The sequence below is a fragment of the Heteronotia binoei genome, chromosome 2, assembly GCF_032191835.1.
Source record: "Heteronotia binoei isolate CCM8104 ecotype False Entrance Well chromosome 2, APGP_CSIRO_Hbin_v1, whole genome shotgun sequence".
NCBI classification, from domain to species: domain Eukaryota; kingdom Metazoa; phylum Chordata; class Lepidosauria; order Squamata; family Gekkonidae; genus Heteronotia; species Heteronotia binoei.
Window position 1 is genome coordinate 87,566,152 of NC_083224.1, and position 21,582 is coordinate 87,587,733.

Consider the following 21,582-nt stretch of genomic DNA (forward strand, 5'->3'; position numbering starts at 1 on the left):
TAATTTGTCTATCAGTTGTAGGACCTCCTCTTTTGTCACCTCAATCTGACTCAGGTCTTTCAACACCCCTTCCAAAATTAGTGGTTCTGGGGTGGGCAAAAAGTTCTCATCTTCCACAGTGAAGACGGAGGCAAAAAATGCATTCAGCTTCTCAGCCATTTCCCTATCCTCCTTCAATAATCCTTTTACCCCATGGTCATCCAAGGGCCCCACTGCCTCCCTGGCTGGTTTCCTACTTCTAATATATTTGAAGAAATTTTTATTGTTGGTCTTTATGTTTTTTGCAATATGCTCCTCATAGTCCCTTTTTGCCTGCCTGATCACAAACTTGCATTTAAGACTTTAAGACTCCTGTGTTGGTCTTAAAGGTGATACTTGACTCCTGCTTTGTTTTTCTGCTTCAGACCAACACGGCTGCCCATTTGGATCTATTATTAGCAATATTCATTCACTGTGTAGGGGTGGGGGAGAAAACCATTGTCAGGCATAAGGACAGGGTTTTCTGTTACTCTTGCCCCAACTAGCATCTTTATGCTCTATTTCTCTCTCACCCTTATCTGTATTCATGGGAGGACTTAGCAACATGCTGATGCTGGGGTAGGATAGGAAACACATCCCAGGCATCCTGTCCCTGTGGCTCGTGTAATGTCTAGATCAGGTCTGAGTCTCATGCTTGGAAATGGAGTGAAACCAGAACAGTTTCATTCACCTCCATCAAAGCAAATGTCTTTTCCCTCCTGTTTAAATAAATGACATCTCTGCATTATAAGCAGCCAGCCAAATGACTAACTTCAAGAAAATTTTCCATGTGTGCCTTGGAGCCTGTTAGTCAAAAATCTGTTTCATTGCCTAGGTTTTTTTGGGGGGGGGGGCGGGGGCTGGGGGGCTGGACCATGCTTAGAATCATGGATACCTTGGGGTTTTTTTTATTTTATTTTTAAACTGACTCTGTATCACAGTGTTCCCTAAACCTCTCCATATATTTATTTATTGGCAACATTTCTATCCTATCTTATCTCTTTGGACTCAAATTCTTCTCTTCTTGCTTAGCAACTGCTGCTAAGCAGTCTATGGAGCACAGCTGGAGAAGAAGGGACTGTCTATCACTGCACTGGAAGGATCTGTTGGCAAGCAGCTGTTGGTCTCTGTTAAGTAACAAGCTTTCCAGATGTTTATATTGGCTCTAGTCTAGCACAGCTGTTAAACTGGGCATGCCTTTCTCTTCTCAGGAGGGAGGAGTTCTTAATATTTACTACGCATACCTCCTAACATGGTTGGATGAGGGAATGGGAGGGGGGGTTGTTCTGTGCTCTGTTGCAGGCTTCAAAGTCACTCTGCACATCATGCCAAATGAAGTGGAAGACTGTGGGACTTCTGGACTATAGCCTGAGATGCTAGCTTACTATACTCAAGACTATATAGTTTTATATGTTATCCTCTGTAAAACGCTTCCTGGATGCTGTAGACTAGCACAGACAGAAAAAAGCTAAATATTTCTTGCTGAAATGCTGGCTTATTACACTCCGAATGTTTTTAAAAATATGTGGGCAACATTAAAAAATGAAAGACTCCACTTGCACTGCAGCCTGGAGTGGTCATTCCAGAATTTTCTGCTTCATTCTGCATAATGTATAGATCAGCTGTCAGTTTAAAATTGATCAAGTTTAATTTTTGTTTTATTTAAAAAGTAGTGCCTCAATTTTAATGACTTTATGCATATATGTTTATAATCATTCATTTATGGTTGTGTAATCTTGGACAAGTATCTTCTGCTTTTAGTACCTCAATGATTCAGCAGTAAAATGGGATAAATTTTACTCGCTGAAGGCCAGCTGTAGCTGAGGGAATTCTGTTGACTGCCCATACTGAGCCACGTCCCCTTCCATCATCTTGTCCAGGTTTAAAATTAACTCCCTGTTATTAACTCCAATTATGAGGTTGGAGTTGAGTTTGTAAATATATGGAGCCTAACTGTTGGACTGTCTCATTTGGAAAGCTCTTATACAGAGACTTTGGGAACTGAAATCGCCACAGATATTCAGCATTGCAAAGAGAATGAGACACAAACCTACTGCCGTCTGATATGCTTTCAAGCAACAAGCTCAAATTGAGTTAAACAGAGCTCTTGGAGACTTAAGTCACAACATAAATTCAGCATTGCGGAGAGTGAAATGTAACCTTATTGCTGTTTGATATGCTTTCAAGCAACAAGTTAAAATTGATGGTTTATGCTACAAGCTGAATCTGATAGCACAAAAATACAGGATATGCCTTCTAGCATCAGATTGATACTTTGGACGGTTGTAGTGTACATTTCGACAGACAGCTGGCTTATATGTTTTATTATCTTACTGTTTTAAATTGTTGTAAATTGATGTTTTAAAGCTAAACCTATGTTAGATTTTATATGTTGTAAGCCGCCATGAGCTGCTTCGGTGGGAAGGGCGGGATATAAATTGAAATATAAATAAATATAAATAAATAAATATTGAAATAAATACTGAAACTATAAGATATTTTGATATTGTATGTGATTTCTATACAGTGGATAAATGTGGTTTTAACATTCTTTAGTAATTTTCACAGAATATATTATATTACAGATCACTGTGCATGCCAGATACTCTGACCGATTTTCAGTAGGCACTCCTCACCCCTGGTGAATACAAAAAGGCCATCTGCATAATGATGACATCTTGGTTTGTCCTAATTTTAGAGCTGGGATCCAGAGCTGGAAACTTTTGCCAAAGACTATGCAACAAAATGCATCTGGGAACACAACAAGGAGCGTGGCTGGCGAGGCGAGAACCTCTTTGCCATGACTGGTGACTTGACTGTGAAGACAGCAGTGGAAGACTGGTACAATGAGTACCAGCATTATAATATGACCACGTTAACATGTGCAGAAGGGGAGATGTGTGGCCATTATACCCAGGTATTTATCTATATTACATGCTTATTGGAGATTAGATCAACAACTGAGAAATGGCACTAACTGTGCAAAATGAAGAAACTCTATGGTGGTTGTCTAGAATAAAAAGGGCATTCAACAACTGAGCGCTAGGAGTTGTATGGTCTCTTGTTTTGATCACCTAAAGTTCTCATTTTAGTCCTCAGTCATGACCAAGATTTCAGCAAAATGTCATCTCCCACAGCTTTGTCTCAAGAAAAGTACCTATGGATGCTCCCAGGTACCCCCCTTTCCTCCTCTGGCCAGTGTTGTACTAGTGATATCTCTATTTTGGTATTAATGATATAATCCATGTGCAATGGATAGCCATCTTTTGCAGCTGTTCACAGAACATTACCTACCCACTGTGGAAAAATGGAGTTTACTCAACAGGTACTACTTAAACTGCTAGTCCTCAACAAGGAGGTGACAACTTTAAGTGAATCTAGAGCTTTTTAAATAATAATAAAAAAGCAGGAATGCACAGGAATGCAGTTCTGACTGGCTTGGTGTCAGGGGGTACAGCCAGGGTGCTTTTTTGTAGAAAAAGCCCAGCAGGAACTTATTTGCATATTAAGCTACACCCCCCTCTGACATCACCATTGTTTCACATAGAGCTTTTTTGTAGGAATAGCCTTGCAGGAATTGATTTACATATTAAACCACACCCCCTGACACAAAGCCAGCCGGAACTGTGTTCCTGTGCATTCCTGCTAAGAAAAAAAGACATGGGTGTGGCCTAATATGAAAATGAGTTCCTGCTGGGTCTTTTCTACAAAAAGCCCTGTGCAAAACAATAGTGACATAAGGGTTGTGGCCAAATATGCAAATATGTTCCTGCTTTAGAAAAAGCCCTGAGTAAATCTAGATATTCCCTCTCATATTTAGAGTTTAGTCAGCGTTTCCAGCAGTTGGTTTTTAAAAGAATAGTAGTTGGAAGCTGACAGTCAGACTCTCTGTAAAAAGTAAGAATTGCATCCTAGATCTTCAGCCAGCCCCAAGGTAGGGGGGAAATTATTAAAATCTTACTTGTTAAAGATATTCTCGACTGAACAGAAACTTTCAGTTTCTCTCTTACACTTCAGGAAGTGTGAGCTGAAGCATATGGCTAAATTCATGGGTGCAGGGACTAAGTTGCCCCAATTTCAGAAAAAAAAAACAATTATAGACTACAATTGATACACAAGAAAAAACACAGCTGAATAGCAAAAGACTACAACAGGGATGGCCAAACTGCAGCTCAGGAGCCACATGTGGCTCTTTGGCACATATTGTGTGGCTCTCAAAGCTCTCACTGTCGCATTGGCTGGCTTGGAGAAAGCATTTGTCTTTTTAAGTCACTTCTCCAAACCAAGCTAGCCGGCAGCTTGGAAAATGCATTTAAAGTTAGTTGCTTTCTTTCCACTTCTCCCTCCCTCCCCCATCTATTTTCCTCCCTTCCTCCCAAACATCTAATGTTTGTGTCTTGTGGCTCTCAAACATCTGTCATTTATTCTATGTGGCTCTTATGTTAAGCAAGTTTGGCCACCACAGGACTACAACATCTGAGCACAGAGAAAATTAAACAGGTTTAAACACACATCCTCTTCCCTTTAAATGTACAGTTTATCTCTATGGCGTTAAAGAGATATAAGAAGTGACTTAATGGTTCCAGGTCTGATGTTCAGGCTCAGTCTATCACAGATTTTCCTTCTCTCTTTCCGTCTGGTAGCCTCTTTTTAGATCATGTGCCTTTGTGTGTCTTTTAGTGTCTTGAATATAACCACTCTCCAATAATGACTTTTCCTGAATGTTTCTCTAAGGATGGCTGCTCCCTTCTCAAATGGAGGCCTTCCTCTTTCTACAACTCCCCCCTCCCAATCAAAATATACCAAGGCAGGGAAAGGTGAGCTTAATTCAGCCATCATTGTCTACAATGACCAGGCCAGAGTCTGATCTTTTCATTCTCTTCTTGATTTGCATTAATTATGCTTCTGGTTTTATGACTTCTTTATTCAGCTTAGAAAGTAGGAGTGGGGGCAAGGAGAAGTAGTTCTTTCTTCTAACCAGACTACCTATCAAGGAAGTTTGAGCATCTCTGAGTATTCACAGAGTATAAACCCAAAATTTACAAAACAAAACAGAAAATTCTTAGACTGTTGTTTGGGTGAAGTGTCATTATATCACACTCACCCCTTTCCTGCTTCCACCATTGCTGCTGCTCTGGGAAAAAGTTTCTTTGGGTGTTTTCGCACTCACCTTCAGCCGGCGCCGCGACCCTCTTGACGACGGAGGATCTGTGCTGATTTCCCACACGAAGCGCTGGAGCAACCAGAAGAGCCGCCAATTTCCGGCGCGAAGCCCGCTCAAACGTAAATCGCCAAGAAGCAGGAAAACGCTTGAGCGTTTTGTCTTTAAAAAGAAACAAATAAAAATTGTGTGTGTCAATGCAGACATGCAGTTCATATGTTAACATTAGCATCTACATTTTTGGTCTACATTGAAATTGCCATGATTAGGTAGGGTTGCTACCATTAAGGTGAATATCCTTTCCAATTTTTAAAATTTATAAATGTTATTTTAGAGATTATCAAGTTGTAGTGTTTGCTGCAATGAAAAACTGGAAATGGTACAGTAAGATGTAACTTTGAATTTTAAAAAAATCACCTTTGGTTGCACAAAAGAGCCAGGAAAGAGAAAATGGGCATAATCCCCACTGCTATCTTCTCTGTGGTATAGATTCAAAACTTTATTATTATCAGGTCCTTTTCCATTGGCTTTGCAACTTTACAATTTCATGGTCTAATACTGAGTGGCAGTATTCTGGAAATAAAATATGGTGTGTGTTTTTTAGAAAATTTGCTTCATAGTGTGTAAGGTTTATATCTGGATCAATGTGACTGAACCAATGGAAGGTTTGAAGCCAAGTATTTAATATTAGAAATATTGTAGCAACAAGAGTGAGAAAACATGAGTCCCTTAAACAGAAATCTAATTTTGAATAACTAATAGTAAACTCTGCTACTAATAAAAAAAACCTGAGTGATTTGTATTAACTCTTTCAAATCTTAAATATTAAACTAGTAATTTCCAAAGAAAATGAAGAAAAAACTTGGCATAGCAATATCAATGGAAATGGATTTGAATGAAAACTTTCTCTAAGTCAATAACAAAAGATCTGAGAGGAAATTTTTACTAAACCTAATTTCAGTGTTATTTAACACTAAATAAGTTGAGCGGTGTATATAATTCATTAATTCAAATTTCTTGGTGCTGTCTTGGCTCAAAAACAGACATTATACATATATTCTGACAATATTCTACAGCACTAATAGTTTGAAAAGATGTAGTATAATTATTTTATTCTATTGACTTCCTTTCTTACTGAAACTCAAGGCAGATTGCAGAATATAAAATAATCAGACAGAAAGGCCCTCCAATTAACAGTGCAGTAGGACTAGAATTACAGAACTAACAATAATGGAAACAAACATACAAACAAAAATGGTTTCTGGTAAGATATAGTGTAACTGAGAAAATGGGTAACAAAAGTAGAAGACAATACAGTAAAAGAAAGGTGATATATGCAAAAAATGTGATAGATCATGAACCTATCCCTTATAAAGCAACTTCCCATGCTGTTCCATTGTACTACAATTCTAATTCCTTCATAAAAATGTCCTCCTGAACATTTCTGCTTTACATAGTCTGTGGAATGATATGGTTGCCAACCTCCAGGTGGTGGCTGGAGATCTCCCACTATTACAACTGATTTCTAGGTAACAGAAATCAGTTCACCTAGAGAAAATGGCCACTATGGAAGTTGGACTCTATGGCATTATGCTCCAAATCTCACCCTCGTCAGGCTCCACTCACAAAATCTCTAGATATTTCCCAGCCTAGAGTTGGCAACCCTGTAGTAGGCACATGGGCGGGGGGGGGGGGGACCCCTTCCTGACCTCCTCAGGCAAGCCATTTCACAAGGTGGAAATTGACTGAATACCAATGTAATTTAGTTGTAAAATTGGGATAGCATAAAACTAAAATTCAGGATGTGGATTTGCATAGCCTCACATTGGAAGGAGTTGAATCCATATCCAATCTTGGATTGGTTTAGGGGGGTTTAGAATGGTAGAAGCAGTGTCTAAACGAACATATCATAAAATAATGGAAATGAATTCATAATCAAATTAACATTTTTAGGTGTTCAATTGTTGAATGGGTAATGGTGGATGATTAAGCAGGTAATGGAGAGAGGTGGGATTACGCACCATTGCCAGTCAGGAGAGTACAAATCATATTGTGAGAAAACAGTATTATATCAATTCATTCTGGAACAAACTGAACTATCATTGTGATGGAAATTCCACAAAAATCATTATAAATGGACCATTTGTAAAGAGGGAAAATGAAAATATAACGGTTTAGAGAAAACATCAAGTAGATTCTCAAGAATAAGTGATTTAGCAAATGGTGTCAATACTAGAGTAAAAGTCTAGTGCAGAGTTACTTGTAGGCTTGAGTACCAATGGTAACATGATCTTTTTCTGCTGCTGTAGGTGGTCTGGGCAAGCAGCAAGCGTGTTGGCTGTGGGACAGAGTTCTGTAAAACCCTGGAAGTTCTGAATGAAACCGATATGCACTTGCTGGTCTGCAACTATGAGCCACCGTGAGTTTCTTTGAGCCAAGGGGTAGGGCTGCGGTATTCCAATCTTGAATCCTTATCACATGAGCTCAGGGTGATTTTTCCTCACTCCTATGATAAGACTGTGGCTGTACTGTCACAAAGCTGCCACAGTGAAACACAGCTGGGGAGGCGATCTGGCAGATACGTGTATGTGTCCAGCATGCCATCTGGGAAGTTTGGTTGCATCTTGTGCTAGCAAAATAGAAGAAAATTCTGATCAACTAAAATTAATGAAATGGCAACATATTCATATAAATGTACATGTGCAAAGGACATACAAAGAAATGGTCAGATATGGATTAATAAATCATAATTTACAAACTTCATGCTAAAAGACTGTGATAAGTTCCACTGGATATACAGTTGGCTTCTACTGGCTGAAGATTTACAGCTGTTGTGCTGGCAGTTGAATAAGTTCTGCTGTGGTGTAAACCATTCCACAGCAGAATGCACCTGTTTAAAGCAGAACAATGTGGTGTGAAAGAAGCCAGTACTGCTCCTGATGAAGTGTAGAGAGCAACATTATGATCTTGCCAGCAGCCACATCTGTTTGCACTGGAGACCGAGTGGCTCAGTTGTATGTTTGTTTATTTACTGCATTTATAGTCTGCGTTTCTCACTGGGAGTCATGGTGTAAAACAATAAAATCAAATAACAGGAGATATCTAATAAGTAATGCAATAGGACTGTGATTACCAAAATTAGAAAAAGTATCAGGCTTGACATGCCAAGTGTAGAAAATGGAATTACAAAAGTAGAAAGCAATGCAAGTAAGAGTAGAATGAGGCATACAATGAATAAATAATACATACCATATACAGTGGCATAGTCTACAATCCAGTTCCCGTTATAAAAGCACATTCCTGAACTATTCTCTTATAATGACAGCCTTATTCCCTTTATAAAAATGCCCTTCAGAAAAATTCTGTTTCACATAATTCGCAGAATGACAGAAGCCTGAAAGCTTTCCTGACCTCCTCAGGCAGGCCATTCTGCAAGGCAAAGGCTACAACTAATAGGTATTGATCTTACCCATTTGCAGGGTGACACCTCAGAAGGCTTTGCTCAGGTGAGTGAAGCTGTTGTGGCAAAGCTGTCACTGTGGCACATATGTGTATGTATTCACCACGCAATGAGTTTGATCTGGAAAGCTTGGTTGCATCTTGTGCCAGCAGCCTGTGAGTTTTGCATTAATTCAAGTATAAGCAAATCTTACTTGATAATTGTCAGGTGATAATAAGGGAGAAGATTCCAAGAAGGCTTCATATACATAAATACAATGGTAAAACAGGGTAGCCTGGTGGTATTTTTTTATTTATACACTTCCAGAGTAAAATCTCAGCTCAGTTGACACCAAAGACTGCCACCTACTAGTTCTAGGCATTTTCCTATGTATGTGGTGGAAACGCCAGTTCCTGCTTAGTTAGCTCTGTTTAAGAACAATCCTAAACAGGTCTACTCATAATTCTTCTCAGGTCTCTTCAGTAGCACTTACTCCCAGGAAAGTGTTCTTAGGATTGAACTGTTTGCTAGCAAGAAGAATGGACTGCATGAGCTCCCTTATTCTGAAACCAGTGGCTCATCTCTTCTTATCTTTGTTAATAAATAGAATCACAGAATCATAGAGTTGGAAGGGATCTCCAGGGTCATCTAGTCCAACCCCCTGCACAATGCAGGAAACTCACAAAAACCTGCCCCTAAATTCACAGGATCTTCATTGCTGTCAGATGGCCATCTAGCCTCTGTTTAAAAACCTCCAAGGAAGGAGCCCACCACCTGTTGTTTTGAGCACACCTGCCTCTGCTGTATGAATCTGCAGGATCCTGAGTGAGTACTCTAATTATGACCTGCAGGTAAAAGGGAACATCACAACAAGGATCTGACTCAATACAAGGCAGCCTCAGGTGTTAATGTGCCTTTGTCATAACTCCAATTCACAATCCAGTCTCCAACAGCTACTATTAGAGAGTTTATTGTGTGAGTATTCTTGATATGCTTTAACATGCTGGTTGGGGACAATAGTTGCATAAGACTGTGCAGAATAGGAATTTAATATTTTCATAGATCCTCTTTAGGAATCAACCATGGTTGAACTACCATTTGTAAGCCGAAATGCCCTCAAAACGAGGTTGGGGAATTAGTTAGGTGGGCACCTGGCTCACTAGGAATCTTTTTACCAATATATACCAGGCTCAACCATCCAGAGGGTGATGCTCAATAAAAGGACTCTAATTTAATAAAACCAATTATAATTTATTGTGAAAAATATAGTTCTTTCATACAAGATAAAAATACAATCACACATTCACACAGTCCTAAGAAAATACAGATAGATAGGGGAACATATAAGGGTAGACAGACAGGGCGATATTACCTCTCATAGTCTTCAAGGAAGGCTCCGGTGGCGACAGTTGAGGGAATGGGGGAGGACCCAAAACTGATCAGGAATCGGGGATGGATCTATGCAGCGGAATGTGGGTTGCTGATAGAAGCACACCTGTGGGTAGCTAGTCCACAGGTTATAAGGACTCACCTGAGCCCTTAGGGAATGGGAGGTGACGGGGAGGAGAAATGGGAGGCTCTGTGATGACCATGAAGGCTGGACATCAGCAGAGCCAATGGTGAGTCCCTTGGTGGCCCCTAATTGGGTGCCAGCTTTGACCAATGAACTTCACCTTCGTCCTGGGCAACCTGGAAACTTCCAAGTTGCGACAGGGCCTGAGGCGGCTCCAAGGGTGTCAGTATGGAAATGGCTAGGTACTTGGGATTAAGTGGGCTTATCTGGGAAGGTGACAATAGGGAATCAAATATTGACCTAGGTATCCCCGGTGTAGACAAAAGACTTGGTTGTGACAGGAGATGTTCTTCCTCTTATTCCATTGTCTTCTGGGCAGGAACCATTGTCTAGGGTATTGCCAGACAATCAGGACCAACAGTTGAGCTGTTAATCCATTCATGGGGCAAATGGGTTGCTTGCGGGCTCAGGGTGACTCAGGGTGTGTACGTGAGCTTCCCACTATGAAGGAATGAAGTCCAGCCTGGCAGGAAGATGGCTACGAGTGGTGTTAGCGATACACAGTGGATTCCGTGTACAGAGCTTCATCACCGGTCGTCTGGATAGCTCTGTGACAGCGTAGCTTCTTCCCTACCATGGCGGACCCACGCAGTGACGGGGAAACGTCCGTGCACGTTGGCAAGCACTCTATACCGGTTTAGAATGCCTGCAAACTTAGGCTGTTTGTACACATGAGTCCCTTTAAGTTCCTGAATGGCTTTGCCCACACCCTCTGGCCAAAGGTGTGTGAGCTCACTTCTCCAGGCGCCCTGGCAACCATGCTGGTGACTATGATATTGGGGAAAGAGGGGTCTTTTCCTCACACATTATTCATGGTATCGTTAGTTAATGTTGAACTCCTCAGAGGCCATGCTGTATTCGTCTTCACGCTATGGAATATGGAGGGTGGGACAAGGCCTTTTCTTCAGTCGCACCAATAACATAAGAGAGGCCAGATAACATAAGATCAGACCAATGGCCCATCCAGTCCAACACTCTGTGTCATACAGTGCCAAGTTGCCATCAAGAGGTCCATCAGTAGGACCAGGAGAGTAGAAGCCCTCCCATTGTGCCCTCCCAAGCACCAAGAATACAGAGCATCACTGCCCCAGACAGAGAATTTCAACAATACACTGTGGCTAATAGCCACTGATGGACCTCTGCTCCATATGTTTATCCAATCCCCTCTTGAAGCTGTCTTTGCTCGCATCCGCTGCCACCTCCTGTGGCAGTGAATTCCATACGTTAATCACCCTTTGGGTGAAGAAGTACTTCCTTTTATCAGTTCTAACTTGACTGCCCAGCAATTTATTGAATGTCCACGAGTTCTCATATCATAAGAAAGAAAAGTACTTCTTTCTCTACCCCATGCATAATCTTGTAAACCTCTATCATGTCATCCCTCAGCTGATTCTCCAAGCTAAAGAGCCCCAAGCATTTTAACCTTTCTTCATAGGGAAAGTGTTCCAACCCTTTAATCATTCTAGTTGCCCTTTTCTGCACTTTTTCCAATGCTATAATATCTTTTTTGAGGTGCGGGGTACGCAGTACTCCAAATATACATAGAATTGTATACAGTACTCCAAATGAGGCCGCACCATTGATTTATACAGGGACATTATGATACTGGCTGATATGTTTTCCATTCCCTTCCTAATAAATCCCAGCATGGTGTTGGCCTTTTTTATTGCAGTCACACACTATCTCGACATTTTCAGTGAGTTATCTACCATGACCCCAAGATCTCTCTCTTGGCCAGTTCACACCCCATCAACTTGAAAACGTGGGAAGTGTGCCTTGCTCCTTCCTTGTTAGTGCTTAGGCTCTTTTTTAAAGGAGCTTTTGTGATGTTTTGGTTGCCATGATACAGATTGCTATTCTCTGCTTTATTCAGCTCTGCATGTTCTGGTTTTATGTGATTTTAGCTTGTGTTTTGGTTATGATTAACTTCTTGTTCGTTGCCTTCAAGATGTTAGGTAAGCAGGCTATACATATTTTAATTTTTATAAAGCTAGGACACTTCCATTTCTGAAAAAGGCATGATTTTTTTTTCTGCCCAGAGCTTGTACTTTTTGCTTGCTCTGTGCCTTATTTTTCCTCATATTACAATAAAGATGGTTCTCAAAATGGAGTCTTCTTGAGGATGTCAGAGGAATTGTTCATCAGTTTGGGACCTGGAGGAAGTGTACTCTACACTATGAGCACACAAACCTGCACATTTCTAGCTCTTGAGGATTTACTGAAATTCAAAGAGTCCAAATTCTTTACATGTAATTTTTTTCTTTAAATTCAAATTTGGCTATTTCATTTAGTCAATGTTGATTTTTAAAGTCTTTAAACACCCTTTGGTATGTACATCTGTAATGTTCACTGCAATTTTTAGTGTATAGCATTTTTTACAGTTACGTCTAAGTTGCATCACCTGTTGTATAGCGATTAAAACCTTTGAGCAAATGGAACAGTGTGTACTGTTCCATTCTTAGGAGGCTGGGTGTGCTAGCAATGGCTGTCTCCTAACATTTGGCCCCCACTGAGGAAAAATCAGGTAACCATTTTGAATTGTCAACACAACAAAGTTAGAAGAACTGCATGTTAGGAAAAAAGTAACTTTCAAAGGATCAGTATTGACACTTTTTAAAAAGTTCTATAAGCCAGGCATGTTTGGCAGCCACAGTTTGGACCCATGGTTTTTTAAAAGAAAATCTGAGTAGATCACTCATGTATGAGTTGGATTCTCAAATTCTTCTGCATCCCTACTTTGCAGCATTTACCGTAATTTTTATAATTTTCTTCATTCTGTATCTCTTTTTTGCTCTTCAAAGTAATCTACTATAAGTACATGTAAAAAAATTAAAAGCACATAAATTAAACAATGAGAATACATATTCTAAGCTGTGCAGTCTTGTGAGCAAGAATTCTACTTCATGAGCTACTGGCATTAAAGTTGTGAGTTTGGCTACTATATAAATTAGTTTGGCCTGGGGTCATCCTTCCTAAGCTAAGACAAAAAGGTGTGACCCAGAGGCTAAAAAGCTGTGAGCTAGCTCACATTCACTCAGCTTAGGGGGAACACTGGTTCTAACACCTTTTACTAGGTAGAATATGGCTACCCTATATTATTGCCCATCTTGAAAGGCCAGTTTGGTGTAGTGGTTAAGTTTGCGGACTCTTATCTGGGAGAACCGGGTTTGATTCCCTACTTTTCCACTTGCACCTGCTGGAATGGCCTTGGGTCAACCATAGCTCTGGCAGAGGTTGTCCTTGAAAGGGCAGCTGCTGTGAGAGCCCTCTCAGCCTCACCCACCTCTCAGGGTATCTGTTGTGGGGGGGGAGAAGATATAGGAGATTGTAAGCTGCTCTGAGTCTCTGATTCAGAGAGAAGGGCGGGGTATAAATCTGCAGTCGTCTTCTTCTTCAATGGGGACAGGTTTTTATGGTCCTTCTCAAGGTCTGTGGGTCAGGCTCAAGTAGACTCTCTCTCCAAATGGTATTCCATACTGTCATGGCTATAATAGAGAACCAATATGATGCATTTGATAGAGTGGTAGACAAGGACCAGGCAGGCTTGGGTTGCCATAAAGCATGGCAAGAGTTAAATGCAGTCTAACACTGTATTAGTTGCCTGATAGCTATCACCAGCTATCAACATGGACATGGACTTAAAAATACAAAATATTGAAATGAAATGAAATATCAAAAAATGTAAAAGACTGACACTCAGTATATAATACAGTGGTGAGGGTGTCATACTGAGATTGGGGAGCCCCAAGTCCAATCAGCCATGAAGCTCTCTGGGAAACCCTAGGTTCATCACTATCTCTCAAGGCTCTTCTGAGAATTAAGTGGAAGAGGGGGAAACCATGTCCATCATTCTGTTTGGGTGGGGAAAAGATGGCATAAAGTGTGATAGTAAAAATATCTCTAGGGATCCAGAGAAGTAGTTAAAGCAGAGTATTAAAGCATTTGTATGTGAGGTTGTTAATATGGGAAAGAAATAACTTTATAAATATTGATTTGCATCATGTCAAAGCTCTCCTCTAAGAAAATGTCATTTTTTGTTGAGTCACATGTGGGTCTTTTCATCTTTAGGGGGAATGTAAAAGGTCGTAAGCCTTACGAGGAGGGATCACCATGTTCCATGTGCCCTGATGGCTATTCCTGTGAGGATTCTCTCTGTGGTAAGTGAATGGAATGAGAGAAGTCAACTCTTCTGATGTGAATGATGGTGAGGCAGTTGTGGGCTTTGTTTACACCCAGGACTTTTTTTCTAGCAGGAACTCCTTTGCATATTAGGCCACACACACCTGATGTAGCCAATTCACAAAGAGCTTTCAGGGCTCTTAGTACAGGGCCTACTGTAAGCTCCAAGAGGATTAGCTACATCAGGAATGTGTGGCCTAATATGCAAAGAGTCCCATTACAAAAAAGAAAGCCTTGTTTACACCTTAAAATAATCCCCTTCCTGGCAAATTTCTGCCAAATGAATTTCTGGTTGACACTGGCCACTGATAGATGCAGACTATCTTGTCACCTAAGAGTTTTGTTTTCTTCCCCAGCAACATTCACCAAAGATTGTCCTCATCAAAGCTGTTCTCCCTGGGAAGAGTACATTCATTATTTCATTTTGATGTATGGCTTTACCAAAGGTGGGAAAATATGCCTGAGAATACAATCCCCCGTCTCCTATCATCCATGCTAGTTCTCCAGACAGACACAAGGGTTTCTTCTACAAATGATTACTTGTTGGCAGTGGAGCATCCACATAGGAGGATTCTGTGTATTTTCCCTGGTTATTCCTTCATGGCTGCCATTTCAAGCCCCCTCCCCCACCTGCACCACTAGAGGGCATTCTGCTGGCCTAAAAAAATCAGCATAAAAATGATGGCAGCAAAATGATGCAGATGTGGATGGGAAGTTTCAAAATCCTCATCATCCTGTCCACACAACATCCAAATCTGCTTGGATTGCGATCGTTCAAGACATATTGTATTAAACATACATTTGTGCATTAAGTTGCTCACAGTGACTTGAAGTTTGGAGACTTTAATTTCTTGGCATTCATACCCTTGTATCTGAAATTGATTACTTGATGCTTGAAGAAGCAATTTTGAAGCAAGGCAATAGTACATCCTTGTTGCAATAATTGGATTGCTGACTGCCTTAAAATTTGAATTTACTTGGACATCACTCATTCTTCTCCAGGGCTACATCAGATCTTTCATCAAGGAAACAGCATTGGACTGCTTTAAAAATTGGACTTGATTTCTGATGGCTACTTTGGGATGTTCTGTTTCTTAAATTATTGAGTTGTGTCTGTGCTTTATGTTACATAGAATACGCTAAGCTTTTGATAATATTGTTATTGTTTCTTTAGTGTCTGAGGCTGGTAATCATGGAAGCTTTGTGCTTTATTTTCTTGTGGCCTAAAAAAATCAGCATAAAAAATGATGGCAGCAGATGTGGATGGGAAGTTTCAAAATCCTCATCATTCTGTCCACACAACATCCAAATCTGCTTGGAATGTGATCATTCAAGACATATTATATTAAACATACATTTTTCCAAAGCAGGCAAAACCTTGGAAAGTGAATTAAATAAAGATAACATCATGTGGTTGCTCTGACAATAGTTGCACCAGTTTGAAAGCCAAGGTGGAGCAAAACATTCATGTGAAAGCCACCAAGAACTTCTCACAATAATTAGCTTCCACCCAGAACTTGTTACATTCATTAGCTTCCAGTCCAAGGGAGAGGGTGGTATGTTTCAAACATCAATGATCCTAGTATATATGCTGGAGTTTTTAGGCCTGTGCCAGTCTCCAGTGTCTCCAACAAGACCAATTGGAGTGTGCAACCAAACATACAACAAAGGTTTTCTCTTGTCTGTGTAGCTGGATAGTTATTATGTGGATGTGCTCTCACTCTTAGGGTAAGTTCCAATGTAGACATTAATCACTTCAACTTTTGGCAACAACTTGCATGTGTGAAATAGCCACTACAGACTGAGCTTTTTGGTCACTTTATATCACCACAAACCAGATACATTTCAGTGAGGTCAATTTCTACATTCAGCTAAGACTCATCAAGTGATACACTGCGCAATAAAATATCAAGAGATTTATATGTATACTGAATTATAGATGCCATATTCTGAAGCTCATTTGATGTTTGTTCTATGCAGCTGTGAAACTGAGTAGGTAGAATGGTATGATAGTGATCACTTTCTCCAAGAATTCTAGCTTTATCTAAGTTCATTCTGGCAATGGTAGACAAAAGGGACCATTTTCTCCAACCATTAGGTGAACCCTAAGAAATGAGTTGGAAAAATGATGCTCACTTTTCAGTGATTTGTTTCAATGTCAGTTCTGGTTTCAAGTAGTTCTCCATTCATGATGATTGCAAGAAACTAAAATGATATCCTAATCCATTAGAACAACAACAAACCCTGACAACTTGTTCCGCTTATTTAAGACCACCGCAAATGCACTTCCTGCAAGTTGTTTTACTCTGTCCCACAGCAGGAGCAACCTTGCCAACCATACAAAAATGTTTATGAAAGAAAAGTATCTAGGGTGTGGTTTTATAGTTGATTGTAGAGATTTTGGTTCTAGTCTCTGTTAACCTTTCTATTTTCTGCCAGTGTCTAGTGGTGACTTGGAAGGAACCACTGCATCCCCCGGGCCTACAGGACTGGAACCAACTGCCATCATGACCACAAGTCCCAAATCCATCTCCATCACAACAGGTCCAGCATCCGCCACATCAGAAAGTCCCCAACCCCTTACAGAAGCAGAAACTGAATTTCCCACAACCAAAGGGCCAGCCTCTTCCCTAGAACCAACTTCAGACCTAGGCCTTAGAACATCTCCTGAGTTACAGACAAAAGGAACTGAGGCCGCTTTTGCAACAGGGTTTACACCTCACACAAACTTGGACCCCACTCCTGCCTCCCCAGAAACAGAAACTACACAAGTCTCCTACTCAGAACTTCCTTCATCAGATGATTTAATCACTTCTGAAGCCAGCATGAAAAATGTTGAGCAGCCTCCAAGTACTGAACCTGTGCACTCTAGTCCTAAGGCACTGCCTACCACTAAATTGCCTCCCACTCCTAAGAGGCCCTCCCCTTCTAAACTGCCCTCCCCCCATAAGCCACCATCTCATCCTAAGCCTGCCTACCATAAACCTCCCCCTCCCCTTAAACATACCCCCATTTCTAAATCACCTGCAAGCTATCGTTTGGCAGCATATTCCAAAGCAATAAAAAGGCTCAATCATGTTGCTCAGTCCTCTTTAGGAAAGACAGCTCACATCTCTGTCTGTCTGCCCTGCCTTGGTTGTAAACAAATTAGTCAACCTGAAGAAATAAAGACTGCTCTTAAAGAGCTAACTTTCACAAACCCCAACACTTCTTGCTTTTCCCCACTTCCCCGATGGCGGAGACATAGTAAATGCCGCTGGTGTGGACGAACCTGGAGCCATGCACTTACGAGGGCCAGCCCCTATTGGCTGAAGAGTTTATAGCACTATGCAACCAAATGTATTTATGTGCAGTGTTCTTCATCTCTGCATGTATATGCATGTATATGTGTGTCAATGTGCATGCATGTATTTTCCTTTCTGCGCTTACGTGCACATGCCAGTTTGAGGGCCAAGCCCTGTGAGACTCCCAGTACCAGAAGACTCTTCTGTTACTTGTACAAAGCTCTCTCAAACAGTCAGGCATGCAACAATGCTGAAGGGTTTTGTTGGGAAATCTAGTGTATTTCCATAGCTTCCATGTTGTTCTCAGTTCCAGAGAGTGGAATACAAATATTTTCCAACTTCCCTCTCCCAGTCAAAATATCGTACAACAGTCCAGCTGCTTCAGGCTCTTATCGGATTCCATGCCCCAAGAGGCTTGTTTATAACTAGTCAAGGGTTCCACAATTATGCTTTCTCTCCCCCCCCCACCCCCACCACTGATGAGAGCCTGATATGTCCTAAGATACCTTTTCAGCTCATGAGTTGGAGATAGGTGTGTTCCAGATTCCATACCTCCTCACTATTTTCTCCATTGTCAACCTGTTCTTTATAAAGAAATCCCAGATTATGTAAAAACCTAGGTCCTGAAACAAGTACAATTATGTAATTGTATGCAAACCTACTGAATTTATTTAGCTCATTCCAAAACATGAATTTGCATTTTTGTTGTACTGAATTTCAGCATTTGTAGGGGGTCTCAGCATGGCAGAAGAGCCTCACTGAGCTGCAGGCACTGTTTCATCCTGCCCTCAGAGGTGTCTGGGCATCAGTGGCTGTCCAAGGTCTCTGCCTGGTCTGTGCCACCACATGCCTTTCCCAACCCTCAGAGGGGATTTTCCCCCTCCCTGTTTTGGTTCAACCACTGCTACCACTTGGCCTTTATAGGAACTACCTGCTGAGAGGACTAGGGTTCCTAGCTTTCCTTGCCTGTGTTTTTGTTCTCTCATAAAATGCCTGTGTCTCTTGCTACTCAGTATCTGATTAACACAAGGACATCTTACCTCATTTGCACACCACTGGAAGAGTAGCAACTTGCCAGTTGTTTGTTCCTCCTCTTCTCCTGGTGCTCATTTTAAAACAGCATGTCTGAAATGGCAGAGGTCTTTGTGGTACAGAAAATAGCTATCAGCATTTAACATTATAAAACACTTATTAAAAAGAAAACACCCACAAGCAGATTTTTAACACAGCAACAGACTGAGCAAGGGATCCCAAAAGAAAAATATGAACACACAATTCCTCTGTCCTTCCCTCTGTACCAGCCCTTGCAAGCTCCTTCTTAAAAGCTACAGTGGTTCTAAAGTGTTTCCAGCACCCTGGAGCCTCTCCTCAGCCCTGCAGTCCTCCACATGGCAATGGCCACCTTCAGCAAGAGCCCAGGTGTGAGAGCTCTGTCTGATTTGAATCAGTACCAAAGAGATCTTCCTAGTGGCAAGGAGTTTTGATATCTCTTTTGCCCACCTCATAGGCAGGTCAGGTCAGATCTTTTCCTAATGTCTCCAAAAAAGGATTTCTCTAGGATTTTCAGCCCCCAAAACTCTGTTACATGTCTGGGTGGAATTGCAGAAGGTGTGAGCTGACTATTTCACTGTATTTAGTTTGACCTATTTGAATTTATAAAAACTAGTTGGATGTGGCTGAAGAGCAATTGATTTGACTTTGCTCCTCCTGCTTGTTCTCTGCCAAGTGAGAGAAAACCTTTTTAAAACTAGAAATGAAGGTTTTGCTCAGTCCAGACTTCCAATGAAAAAATGCATTTCTCTATACTCAGAGTCTGAACAGTGATAGGTTTATGAAATCCTTCGGCTGAGGAGGTAAGGGGTACATATCCCCTGAGTGAAAGGTGGATGCAGGTGCATGGAATGAATTAATCCTTAGGGTGACTGATGTGAAGAAACACAGTGCATAATAGCTATGTTGATTAATAAGTGATATGTGTAAGGATCAGGTATTTGTGCATGAATGTGAAGCGTATTTCTGTGTATGGTGCTTCTATATTTGTATGTCTTCAATTCTAAATTATAGTGGATAAGCCTTCAGAACTCAACATTGCAACAGTATTTTGAAAAAGCAACATTATTGAGGACTGGCTGGCCCATTTCCCTTTTTATGCCATACAAGTAGTCCCTTTTCAAGACTCAAAAGGACATAGGAGCTTAATGTTCATTTGAGTAGCTGAATGATCAATCTGTTGCAGTTGTCAGAATAATAGGTATGCACAGAACCATTTCAAAAGCCATGTATGCTAACCCAGTGTTCAATACAGCAGCATGCTGAAGTTTTATCTCTTAAAAAACAGACTGTTCTATCATCTATCTATGATTAATTTGCAAAGTATAGCACTTCTCAGCAAACAGGATATTTCCACTGGTTTAGTGGGATTTGGATCTCATTGTTAGTTGGATTCTGAAAACAAATGTTGGTAATGCTGCCTCTCAGGATCCTAAGTGGAAACAGTGAGTATTTCTTGCAGATATTGGCTGGGATGTTGGTTCTGTTACTTCACCCTCCAGCCAGTCAATCTGCTTGGTGGAAAAATAAAAATATTCATGGGCAGTATTATTATATTGCAAGCCAACAGAACAATAAGAGCATATTGTTCTATTATAGTCAATGGACCAATTGTGAAATTATCTTTAGTTCAGCTGTTACATTTTCATTTACTCATGTCACTGAATTGAAAGGGGGAAAAGATCTGATTATTTCATACACTGAAACACAGAACTAATGATCAATGTAAGTATTGATGAATCCTGGGGCAACTGTCCTCCTGACACAAAGGCTCACATACAAGCATCTAAAGCTTTGGCCTTTGTCCCCTGCCACTGCCTTTGCACTTCATGAGGACTTGTTTGCATAGACTTGCTTGTGAAATGGGCATAGATTAGACTAGTAGATTTCCACTCCCTGTAGACAATGGGCAGTTGAGCTATGTCTCTAGCTTTGTGCAGATCTCTTGTATGGTACATCCCTACTTGATGCTGTTGAAGCATGCTGCAGGGGGTCTGCATGGAATCAGGCAAAAAGTCTCTGATGCCCCATTTATCTCCCCCCCCCCCTCAAAACACAAGCAGGTGCCTCAGATACTGAAGATCTACTGATGGACTCAACCAGGAAAAACTCTGAGCAGCCCACAAATTCACACAGCAGCAGTTTCTTGCCTTTCTTCCTTCTTTCATTACTGGTTTCACTAATTCTGTTAAGTCTTCTCTGAAGGCTGCTTCACAGTCATCTTCACTGTTTTTCATACTCCTGTGAAACTGATTTTTTGTTTCTTCATCCTGGACACCAAAAGAGAAATGAGGGTGAGAAGTCTCCTGTCGGTTTCTCTCATTTCTTACCATGGCCATCCGTGATAATTCTTATTCCATTAGGAAACTGTGTGGCAAATCCATTCTGATAAGGCAACTTACTCTTTAGTCTTGGCATCCAGTTCCAAAAGTGAAAGGGTAATACATTTCTCCTTTGATGTGCAAATTAAGAAGGTAAAATACATACAGTTCTGTGAGCCTGATTCACTACATCATTGTTATTTGATGATTTTATCAAATAGGAGTTAAATGGGTAAAACTGTTGCAGATCAGTTCTGATCACTTTACTGTTTGGAGACTAATTAACTCATGTGTAAGCCATGTGTGAGAATAGGCTGACTGCTTTTCTAACTTCAGCCTGAAACTATTTGACCATACCAGAATCCTACCAATGTTTACTGGGATGTTCCACCAATTTCAGTAAAACTTATTTTCAAGTTACTTGGTTTAGAGTTGGAACCATATTCCATAGTCTTAAGTGTGTGCAACTTGTAGCTTATGACATTGTAGTATCAGTTGTATTCTCTTGGCAAGCCTTGTTACCTTCTGACTTTCATCTGCACCGCAGCGCCAGTGTA

General features: G+C 40.8%; 1 protein-coding gene across 3 annotated transcripts in view; it reads left to right on the forward strand.

The window, feature by feature from the left end:
- PI16 (peptidase inhibitor 16) overlaps window positions 1-20,971 on the forward strand; it is a 35,631-nt gene extending 14,660 nt beyond the window's left edge. Inside the window, exons 2-6 of one of the 3 annotated variants that reach the window (XM_060231521.1) lie at window positions 2,717-2,935; window positions 7,489-7,598; window positions 14,260-14,348; window positions 16,810-17,709; window positions 20,765-20,971. In XM_060231521.1, coding sequence (XP_060087504.1) covers window positions 2,717-2,935; window positions 7,489-7,598; window positions 14,260-14,348; window positions 16,810-17,693 — 1,302 coding nt within the window. In that variant the 3' untranslated portion in view covers window positions 17,694-17,709; window positions 20,765-20,971. Of the gene's footprint in view, window positions 1-2,716; window positions 2,936-7,488; window positions 7,599-14,259; window positions 14,349-16,809; window positions 17,975-20,764 lie in introns of those variants that run through there. The other 2 variants (XM_060231522.1, XM_060231520.1) reach the window with 2 other exon arrangements.
- The last annotated feature ends 611 nt before the right edge of the window (window positions 20,972-21,582 follow it).